The following is a 12,089-nucleotide window of genomic DNA, read 5'->3' as shown; positions in this document are numbered from 1 at the left end:
GTGATTCACCTTCCAAAAAGTCAGAGGATTTACTCACTCCCCCCCCAACCCCGCCTTGCTCTCACAGTGTGTGCTGAAACAGCTGAGATGCATAAGGAGTCTAATGAGAGCAGAGATTCCAGGCCGCCTGATGGCTCTCATCAATCACCTTTCTCCTTTGGAGGTGTGATGCCGGCCGGCCGGGGGGGGGGGGGGCACGGAGGGTCGGGGGGAGGGAAGGCATCAGGCTTTTAATCTCAATAAGTTAATGGACTTTCTAGTCTGGTTTTGCTAAATAGAACTTCATCCCTTTTGTTAGCAAACAAGCAGCAGCACACGGGAGACTGTCTCTGGAGCGGCATGGCATTTCTACATTGCACACTTAATTTGTGTTGCTACCGAAATTAACAGATCTAACTAAAGTTTGTCGATACGCTGATAACTGCCTGCTGAAGATGACTAATTACTGAGTTTAGGAAAAACAGATGCAGATCTCTAATGGAGCAGGTATACATAGTGCAGTTCCTAAATATTGTATTGCTCATGATGCTGCACATAGCCGAAGGCATATATAGTAATCGTCCCAAAGTCCTAAACCACACAGGACACATTATGTGGTCGATTATATCCTCAAGCATGAAACATGCACAGATGTGATACTGTTTTGAAATCTGAAGGTGGAATAAACCAAGTCCTCCATGAACAATAGATGTCTATAATCGTAGCTAAGCAACAGTAACTGGCCAGCTAAGCTTGATGGTCATTTTATCGCATTTCCAAAACAAAAAAAATATAAAGGCAAAATCATGAATGATGGATTCAAAAATGTATTGTCTGGTCAAACACATCATTGTAGCTAAACAACAGAATAGAGCGTTAGCCAATGACTACCAAGAGTAGCCTGGCGAGCATTGTGAAACTGTTGCTTATTTAATATAAATTGGTTTGTTGTTAAGATTATATTCTATACTCAAAGAGTTAGCATTAACTGTCTAAAATAAGATAAGATGGAGCTTTATTAATCCCCGTGGGGAAATTCAGTTAGCTAGTCATCTAGCTATAGATGTAGGTTATCAATCAATCAATCAATGTTTATTTATATAGCCCAATATCACAAATGTTACATTTGTCTCAGTGTTAGGATGGAAGAGTGAAGGCTACTTGCTAAAAGTTAGATGCCTGCTTTTGTCTTCCTTTTTTTAACAATGTTTTCAAAAATAACTTTCAAAATGACTATTAATGACGCCGATAACGCAAAGAACTGCAGTTCAGGATTACAAAGTTTGGAATAGCATCAGTAACAAAGCAGTATGAAAGTTAAAGTGATTAATTTGTATATATGACTATGGTATGACATATCATTTGTTTTTCTCTGCAGCAGTTTGTTCCACCTCAAGCATTACATCAGAGAAGACTACAATAACATATCATAAATAAAATGGCAGGTCAAACGGGTGTGACCATGACTTTATAAAGATCATATTGTATGTGTGCCTTTGCTACCTTTTCTGTACCAGTGTGATATTTATTTCTGGTACACCTTGCTTAATTAATAATCCCCATGCTGGACAATGTGTTCGGAAGGGAGCGGGGGTAATGTGGAAGATATGCAGAAAATGTATTTGGGTTGACTGTCCGGCTATTAATAATGATTGTGTTTGGATAAATAGTGCCCTACTTTCACAATCTGTGGATCTAAATATTCCCAATAGGATTCTTCCCTCCTGTATTGATTGATTGGTTTAGTGTTTAAAGGTCATAGTCATAAAACATCAGCATGTAATTAACACAGTGTGATTTTTAACCAGTGGTTAATGCATTGCGTGCTCACTTTTTAAGTTTTAGCTTCTCAGTCTAGTGTTTGGATTTGAATTGAAGATAAGTGCAGAGGAAATGTAATTTGGTGTTCTTCACAAAGAAGGAGCAGGTGAGGCTGCAGGGCCTGTGATACATATCATCATGTAGTGAGTCTTTAATCATGGTTTCCTTCAAAGAATAGATGAACTATTGTGTCTCCCCTTCCTCTTAACTAATGGCCTCCAAAACACTAAAACCCTACTTACATTCCATGCAGAGTCACGTGGAGACAAGGCAGATGCGGGTCTGCGTCCTTATGGTTACCTCAGCTCCTACTTAATGTGGCAGAGGGAATACAATGAACATTCTGAGATGCTTTTACATTTCATATTGGCTTGGCCTTGATGTGAGTAAATGCTGAGATCCTACTGATGGATTTGATGCTAACAGCTTCATTTAAATATGCCTTTTACGTATTGTCACCAAAATGTGTTCAACTGAAATTGACCACCACATTTAGTTCCACCCTTAATTGCTTGCGTAATCAGGTTCCATATCTAAATAACAAAAGAAAGCCTTCACATTTGCTCTGTTGTTGGACTGAGAGTTGAGTCTATTCATCATTTCTTTAAGATTGAAACCATGTGTTTTGGTTTGTGAAGACATCTATCTGAATGTCTTGGCTTTCTTTGGCTAAAAGGATGGAATCATATTTTCCCCTCTTCCTCTCTAATAGCCTGTGCACTGAAGGAACTGTTGTGCATTATAAAAACCAAATGCAGGAAGATGTATACATCCTTAATTAGCTTTTGATGATGATTGATTACATAATTAATGTGATACAAATCTAATTTAATATTGGTATAATTTATTTAAATAATAATTGCAATGTTCCAAATGAATTTTAAAATGTTTTCTCATTCAATGATCTTAATGTGAACCTGATCCACCGTTTTGGCTTGTCAAGTTTTGTCAAGTTTAAAATCACTGACTGCTTAGACTGCTTTGTTTCAAAGCAGATTGCTTTGAAAGATCACTACCCTCACTCACTTGGCAATGGCTCAAACCCAATTGATCCAGGAGAGGAACAAGATGGAATGTGAAATCAACACAGGGTTTACAAATTCCTGACTGTAATATTTATCAGAAAATCCTTACTTTCCATTATTAAGGACAGTTTATATTCCTCAAACACAAAAACGGGGTTTGGTTTTCATTTGGCTGCAGCATTGTTCCACCTTGAGAAGGAAAAATCACAAGAAAGAATCCGATATGAGAGGAAACCACAACCCCGGTAATTTAATCAGAGTGACTCAAATCAAAGGAGGCAAAAGTTCAGGATCTGAATGCAATGTAATGTATCAGTTCCTTAGAACCTACTGACATAGCTCACTTGCGGAGGAGCAAGCCTAGACAGAGGGCTGAGTAATGAAGATGGATTCATTCTGTTATCAGGCAGCCACTTACTGGGCCTGATGTAACCTTAAACATTGAGGATAGCTCAGTTGCACAAAGAATCTAATTAATGAATAGCAGCCATGAAAGAGGACAAGGCAAGTGTGCATTTGCAGATGAATTCCAGACACTAATCAAACACTGTTCAAGTGCTTTGCTTGGTTTGTCTCCAGAGCAAGGCAATATTTGGCCAGGACTTAAAGCAATGTTTGCACACTGGCTTGATGACTGCATGCATGCTTCAGTGTGTTTTATATGTGTGTGTCTGATTCTTTTGATTTGGTTTTCTTGTTTGTTTTATTTGTGTGAAAGTGCTTTATACCGTTTTAAAGTGCCAAGCCAGTGGTAATAAACCACTACATATACAGATCATGTGTAATCTTGTATTATTAAGTTGATTGTTTACCCTCCATCATTGGTCAACTCTACAGTTAATAGGACTTATATAAGGGGGAAATGTCTACTATTTGCGCGTTATGGCTATAGCTCGGTATATATTGATTGTTTTTAGCTGGAAACCCACTACACAATTTAAAAGCTAATGGCTACTAAATTAGTTTGTGTCACCATAGACAGAGAATGTACATTATCTTGTAATGGTAGTGTTTAGGGTGCAAAACCCTGGCCTTCGACAAATTATTTAATGACTAGATCTGGATGCGATCCAAGTGATCCATTCTTTACTTGTTAAGAACACAACTCTAAGCAAAGTGTGCACTTGTGTAATTCATCAAGGTTAGACATAATTAGGACCCATTATTTCGCCAAAGTTTTTTTTTTTAAATAGTCAACATAACCTGGTTCCAGACCTGTGCATGGCTTTACATTTAAATAACCAGATCATTTTTATGTAATAATTTCTATGAACAGATATCTGCATATGAATGCAACATATTTAGAAAATGGTATGGAGGATTTTGCTATTGGAAGCCTCCTGGTTTCATGTGTCGCCTAGTAGGATTCACCAATGTCGTTTGAGCCGACTTTGGTTGCATGCTGGTAAACTGTTTGTGTTGAGAGCAAAACACAGGAAACACATTGACCAAATGCAGGCTGGGAAACCATCGGCTATCTTCTGGCACAGAAATGTGCATATGACTTGAGATTGGACTGTTAATACCAGCACTTTGAAGAGGAAGTCTTGGGGTTGCTTGCTACACTGGAACCCGAATAATATTAGTTGTTACCAGTGCTTGAATTGGAATAAAAAAGGTGCCAGTACTCTAAATCAGCAACAAGTATTTCGCACAAAGTCGTAGTATATCCTATAATGCTGGTGGGTTTGTCTCTTTACTGTATATTTTAGAAAGGCTCACTGTACTTAAACAAAATGACTCAGGGTGCATCTGAGATTAGAGGGGGTGCAGTGGTAAAGTGCTATTTTTATAAGTGGGGAGTGGACCTGACACCCTCTAGTCTAGGGGGGTCCGGGGGCATGCTCCCCCGGGAACATTTTTTTAAAAATATTGAAGTTAGATGCATCAATCTGGTGCAATTTGAGAGCAAAATGAAGAGATATATGGATACCTCTCAACATCCATAATGAAACAACTGTAAACAGATTTACTTTTTCTTTATGGATATAAAAGAAAGTAAAGCTTGACTCCTACTGGCTGGTTAAATGACTCCTCGTCCCTGAGGCCACTACCAGTTTTTTGTGCCATTTTGCTGGATTTATTTGTCAATAGCGTTGCTGCACAAAGTGATAGCCCTCTAGTTTAAATCTACTACCCAAAAAGAAACATATGGAGATGGGTTACTATTTCAAAAAAATTGCAAATCTATTTGGGAACAGTGGGGCCGGGCCTCAAATCCTATAGGGGGGTCCGGGGGCATAATCCCCCGGTAAGATTTTTTTTTTAAATGTTGGACTTAAATGCATCAATCTGGTGCATTTTGAGGGGGAAATAAAGAGACTACACCCATATGAAACAAAAATGTATACATTTTAAATAATCATAAAATCATAAGTACATGGCCATAACCAATAACATACAATATCCAATATGAAAAAACATTGAAACTTGTTTATTTATTTGTTTTTGGTTCATTTATAGTTGTGAGTGTGTCTGGGCTCCTGAATCGGCCTCTCCTGTCTCCCTCCTCTCCCCCTGCTCCTCTTTGAGGCAACAGCAAAGACTAGTTTTAGCTCTTAACAAGTTTATCTTACCTTTTTTCACCTAGTTAACATTTTGTTTGTATTATTCATGCATATTTTACTAATCACTACCCCCTCAAATGGAAATATGTGTTTACATAAATGTTGACCGAACCGTTTGAGACCCACTGAGATAACTTAAACTAAGTTAACTATCTAAAGACTCAGAGAGTAATTTACCGCACCAGAGCTGTAGTTATCAGCCTCTCAGTCTGGCAGCAAAGGACTCTCCCTCCACCTTGTTGTTGAAAAAGCTCCTTATATCTGTTAGCGCAGCTAGCTAGCACCAGATGCTAACAACAATACACGTAACCGGTGCGCGCGCTTTCTCGCTCGCTCGCTCGCGCCACACATACACCAACACACACCCTCCCGAGCTTGAATGACACACAGAGAACAATTGAGGGCATTAGTATGATCTGTATGAAAGTGGCAATGTCGGCAGGCCACGTCATGTAGACAGCCAGTCACCCTCTGTGAGGCAGAGTCAGACCCACATTTGCGCTGCGTTGCGTTTACAATATATACGTATATTGCCGGCGGCTGAGTACCGGCATTTTACTGAGTACCGGCACCTTGCCGGTACTCAGTAAGAAGTGCCGGTACCACATGGGTAAAAATCAGAAGTGCCGGTACTGCGTACCGGTGAGTACCGGCCCAATTCAAGCACTGGTTGTTACACCCTGAGACTAAATAGTCATCAAACCAACAGCTGATGGGTTGATGAAGTCAAACAAAATTGTTATTCAGTGTGATTAATAGGCCATGCAAGCACCTTATGACACTGTGCTAGGACATAGCTGTGAATTGAATAAATGCTAATGTAAGCATGATAACATGCTAAAAATGGCAATACTACAAATGCTTGGCAGTCGATGCCTTATGGTTAACACCTGAGTGTAGCATGTTTAGCAATAAAGTTTGGGACGATGGAAATGCCATGGTCTTTGGTCAGAAATCAAAGTATTAAAACTATGCAAAGGTCAGAGAAGAACCAATAACATTTAGAGCGGATCTAAAACATGTTGCGGATACACAACACGTTATTTCTCCTTTTCGTTAGTATTTTTAATGGGGCATTGAAATCTAAAACTGCAACCTTTTGATGAATGTGTTTATCTTTCTGGTGAAACAACAGTGTGTATTCCTGACACTTACAGTACCTCCTGCTCTCTGTTGTCCAGTACCAGATCCAGAGGAGGTCTCCATGGCGCCCTGTGAGCTCCCAGGGGCAGACGTGGCTGGTGCTGCTCAGTGCTCTCGTGTTGCTGTTTCTGGTTCCTTACGCTGTTTACTGCCTAATGACCGCCTTCACCAACCCTCCTCCTTCCATCACCTTTAAAGTGGCAGCAGCCTCCTTTGGTCTGCTGACAGAGATCCTGATCATCAAGTGAGTACTTTCCTTTTAGTATTAACTCTCAAACCTGTACTTAAAGTGCCCTTGGTCTGAACTTCTTCTCACATGGCAAACAAAGTCAGAACATCATCTATTAAAATCATGACGACTTCTCCCATCTCTGTTTTGTTTTGTCCTAGCTGTGTGCTCTTCAGCTAAATACATCTTTGAGCAACATTTCATCTTTATGTAATCTTCAAAACAAGTAGCGGTGAGTGTCGGTTTCATCCAAATAATCATCTCTGAAAACATGCTGTTCTGCGACCCCCAACAACCCACTACCTCTCTTGTTTTTTCTCTTGTGCTTCTTTCCCATTTCGATATTGCTAATTGGAATGATGCCTGCTGTATTGTAAACCATTACTAAAGGAAAAGTCAGTTTTTATCAACATCTAGCTTGTAAATAAGTCATTAGATTCCTGGCATAAACAATATCTACTCTGTGATTAGAAAGCAACATATGGCGGATACTGTAATCAGATTACAAATGCAGGTTATATCATCTCTAACTGTTTAAAAGCAGTACCCAAATCAGACTGAAAAATACAGGATTACGTGAAAATAGAGAAATAATAGTCCTAATGGTAAAATATTGTGACATATTGACTGTCCCTCATCAACTGATGCTGGGATTTAGACAAGCCCAGCTTGATAACATTTATTGTGAAATATAATGGGAGTAGTCAAAGTGATGTAACCTTCCATTCACCCTCAACAAGCGTTTCGTGCCAGTAGCTAAATTAAAACTTTGTGTTCCTCTAGTATTTGTCTTAACTAAAATAGAGAGGCTGTTTGTAATTAACTCAACAAGGCTTGTAACTTTTTTCCCCCATTAAGTGCCTTTGCAAGGAATGCGGCTAGTGAACTGGTAATTAATAAATATGGTTGCACTGCTAATGTGCTTCTGCATCATTATGTTGTTGCAGCCCTTATCCACGCTAGTAATGAGCTGTAATTTTATGACAGGAAATTGGTTTGTTTACAACACATTCAGCGGCTTCAGACGAGATACATTCTTGGCAGATCTGGGCTGCAGGTAAAGTGCTCATTGTTCGAGTTTAAAGAGGTTCAAATACGTTGTCATGCTAACAGTTATACCGTTAAAATACTAACACTTTGTTAATGAGCATGAATCATTCAAAAATAACTTGTTGTTCAGGCTTTTTTGAAGCTTCAAAGCCTGAACAAGTCTAAAACATTTGTAGTAAACCCATAATCCAAACTGTATGTATTATCATTATATATAATGGTGGAACAAGTATGTTTATATGTAGCAAACGTAAAAAATCCACTGTGTCAAAGTATTCTCATACAAGTCAAAGTTCGTCATTCAAAATCCTACATAATTAACGTGAAATTGTCAAAAAACACCATTAAATTCAATTGGCTGGCTTCCTGTTGGGTTTGCTGACTCGCTGTAATTAGGGTCTGAGACCTGAGGTCAGCGAAGACTCTATTGAAATCGGTCGTGCAGTGACCGATAAACCTGCGAAAAACACCCAAAACAGGGAAAACGACCGGCAAAGGCACAGAAAAGGTTCAGAAATCGTGACGGCTGATAGGCCGAGCGAGCCCAGTCACGTGGGCTCTCCCAAGTGACTGCAACTCGTATTATTGATATCGTTACGATCAATTTAGTCGCTCGCTTCGTGAGCGATAACCAAGCAAAACCCACAAAAAACAGGCAAAAGGAGTGGCAAAAGCCCATTAAAAGTGGCCTAAATCATGACAGTAGGTATAGCCTACAGCGACTACAGTGACGTGGCGTAACCCACGTCACTGTAAACTAGCACATTATTGAAATCGAGTCAAAAGTTAACAAAATGACCAAACTTCACATGATGGTTGACACTGCGGCCCTGAACAGCTCTAGGTCAAATCTGATGTTACTTAATTTGGCGTTACCATGGCAACGGATCCTTCGCCATAAAACACGGTGCTGCTGTAACTCCAATGGACACGGTCCCATCGTCCCCCTATCTTCACTTTTATATCACCGGTCCATGCCTCAACAGCTCTACGTGGAATCTGAAATCTCACCATTTGTCGTTTCCATGGCAACGCTTCCCTCGCCATAAACACAATGTTTTCTTAAGTCAATAGAAAATGGTCCAAACAGCACCAGACTTCAGACTATCATTAATGGGCCGGCCCTCAATAGCTCTACGCTAATTATGGGATGTCATCATATGCCGTTGCCATGGCAGCAGATCCCTCGCCATGAAACACTGTGTTGTCCTAACTCACTGGAAAAACGTCCAAACGGCACCAGACTTCAGACTATCATTAATGGGCCGTGCCTCAACAGCTCTATGCCAATTATGGATTGTCATCATATGCCGTTCCCATGGCAACTTATCCCTCGCCATAAAACACAATGTTGTCTTAAGTCAATGGAAAATGGTCCAAACTGCACCGGACTTCAGATGACAGTTAGTGGTCCGGCCCTCAACACCTCAATATGAAAATAGTGAGTTTTCCTCAAAAGCTGTTGCCATGGCAACGCTTCCCTCGCCGTTAAGCACAATATTGCTATAACTCCTGTGTAAATGCTAAGTGGTATTAAACCTGTGTTAAAATAATGACCTAAAAGCATTGCTTGCTCAGTTCCAGCTTCTCTCCTGTCCATGTCTCAGTCTGCTCCTCACACTGGAGGTGTCCCACTGCAGGAACAGGTTTCTGTTCACTCATGCATGTTATCACTGGTGTGATTGGGAGGGTGGTGGGTGCCCTTGTTAGGATGGGTGGGCCTCACAGACCCGTGCCCCATGGTGCTTGTGCTGCCTGGGATGTGCCAGCCTCCTGCTGCCCACTGTCAGCCTGTATCTCAGTCACTGTTCCCCCCGGGGGTGGAGGTCCCTGTGAGGCCCGACCCCCTCATCTCTCACCCACCACACGGCCTGGTTTCTAAGAGAAAGAATGAGACGAAGACAAACACATCAGAAAAACCTTCTATATTGTTGAATCCATATTCTGTACTCTCGTGTTTTTTTAATAATCACTCTTGATGAAATGGTCACATGCTGTAATGGCAATGTATTGGTATAATGGCAATGTATTGGAAAGAGGGCTAAAGCATTTTGCTGCCATCCAGTAGGCTAAGTAAAGTAAATGAGCCTCTGTTTCTTACCTGTTGTCAGTTGCCATGGCTACATCACTTCAGACGCAGGTTTTGTTTTCTTGAAAGCAATTACATTGTCAGTTCTGAGGAAATATGACAGTTTAGAATTTATTTTTTTACTATAATAAAAGGTTATGGTCATTTGGCTAATAGTTGTAATGCTTTCTCTTCTGTTTGTTAAAACCAATATTCTAGGTTGTTCTTGGTGTGAATAAGTTCCTTAAAAATAACAAAAGCAAAATCAATGTATCCTACTTCAGTTGTTCCTCCATCACCATGACATAGCAGTAGCACTGCAGTTTATTTTTGCGACTCAGTCATCATCCTGCTCCATAAGAAACTCACAAAAGAACCAAAGCTGAAAATAGTCCCCAAATAACACACTTTTTCTTAGTTTAACTAACGTTTGCAAAAAACGACAGTGCCCAGCTGTTTACAAAAATTACTGAGCCTTTTTTTCAAATGAAACTATTAAATTGTGACCCATAATTAACAATTGAAATTGTGCGTAGTAACTAATGGGCTTCATGGAAATTGCAGTCAATAAGAAAAATATTGACTTATAACTGAATTTTAGTTCAAAAGTTGTCCGGCTATTTCAGAGATATTTCACTTTCACAAACTTGGCAGTGCTGGGTTAAAGTGCTGCAAGCTCAAATGAATGTAAAAGGAAACCCAGTGAAGTGTACATTATTTGTTCTTCACAGTGTTGTTAATTTTGTCAGCTGTTTTATAAATTAGTCTTAGTCTTGAGTCCTATGTCCTTCTTAATTTTTATCCTACTTAGTCAATATTACTGCAGGATGATATAGTCATAGATAGAAAATAAGGTACCACTTTACAATAAGACTACCCTTATAAAGGATTTATAAAGGGTTTATAATTAGGTTATGAATTAGGTTGTAAACACTTCACACTAAGCCTTATATTGGTTACTTAGCGAGAATCAACTCAGTGAACAACAGATACCAAGGATGCTGGGTGATGAAGAAGACGAAGTTAGCTAGGTAACCAATATAAGGCTTAGCAGTACAGATACATATGGGCTCACTATTTGGCAAGCAACCGGTCACAGTTGCCCTGTTTATCTCATGTCTTATAAAAGCGTATTAATGATTTATAAAGTGTTCACAACCTAATTAATAAATGAATTACGAACTATTCGTAAACCCTTTATAAGGGTAGTCTTATTCTAAAGTGGTACCGAAAATAATTAAACCTGTGCCATCTTGTTCTTGAGGATTACATTCATAGATTTAATAAAAGAAAATGAACAACAACTTATTTTGTATGAATCCTTCATATTTCTATCCACTCCAATGTGGCTTCCTGTTTAAACCTTTAACATAATCGTTATTTTTTCACCATCGGTTTGCAGGTTTGTTATTGGACACATTCACAAAGTCACATGACATTTGTCAGGCTTGAACTGCCTTTCAGTTTGCTGTCACACAGTCTGCACCCTCTCCTTCCTGTATGTCAGGGCGAGCGCTGAGACGCTGCCTGACCACGCAGCTCTGCACTGTGAATTTTTATATGCCATGCCTGGAGGTTAGAAACTCTCATTATGCCGTGTTAGATTTATTAAAATAGATTATGGAAATGTTAATTAAGTCATTAATTACATTATTTAAGCAGCATTGACAGATAAGGGAGTGTGTGTGTATGTGTGTCGGGGGGGGGGGGGTTGTCGAGCTCCCTGGGTGGTTTAAAAGGATGTGATTGGTGACAAGGGACACTGTGGAGATGGCGTCTAACCGCTAGCACTGACATGATACAAAGTGGCCTCCGCTGCTCTCTCACCTCATGCTACTGTCAGCTGCCCGAGGACCAGGAGCTATCCGTCCTTTTGCAGATATAAGTCTTCACAAAAGGATAAATGTACTTGTTAAAAATGTAGTAACTACACACTGAGAGCTCAGTGCTTAGAGTATAGACATTTGCAATCTGCTTTACATTTTCCTCAGTGGAGCATTTGGTGGAGCATTTGCTGTGACATTTGAGCCAAGGCCTCAAATCATATTTCCAAGCTGCTCCCAAGGAAAACACAACGGCACAATTGTAAGATGAATTACCCGGGAGTTGATACTATGCTCTCTTATCTGTTGACAGTTTAGTTACCGCGAAGCACAATAAATGTGTTTTCCCATTCTCTGAGAATTTAGCTTTTCTTTGTCCCATCA

At 39.8% G+C, this 12,089-nt stretch overlaps 2 protein-coding genes across 3 annotated transcripts in view; one reads left to right on the top strand and one right to left on the bottom strand.

Moving 5' to 3' along the window:
- Positions 1–12,089, bottom strand: part of LOC307021219 (uncharacterized protein) — a 616,546-nt gene that overhangs the window by 320,988 nt on the left and 283,469 nt on the right. The gene's annotated exons all lie outside the window — the stretch shown is intronic.
- Positions 1–12,089, top strand: part of LOC307021236 (uncharacterized protein) — a 146,535-nt gene that overhangs the window by 124,640 nt on the left and 9,806 nt on the right. For both annotated transcript variants that reach the window (XM_079653178.1, XM_079653177.1), the window contains one exon: positions 6,574–6,779. In XM_079653178.1, coding sequence (XP_079509304.1) covers positions 6,574–6,779 — 206 coding nt within the window. The remainder of the gene's footprint in view (positions 1–6,573; positions 6,780–12,089) is intronic.

Source organism: Notothenia rossii (genome assembly GCF_949606895.1).
Source record: "Notothenia rossii genome assembly, chromosome: 1".
NCBI lineage: Eukaryota > Metazoa > Chordata > Actinopteri > Perciformes > Nototheniidae > Notothenia > Notothenia rossii.
Note: the sequence above shows the minus strand (reverse complement) of the source record. Positions and strands in the feature narration are given on the sequence as shown.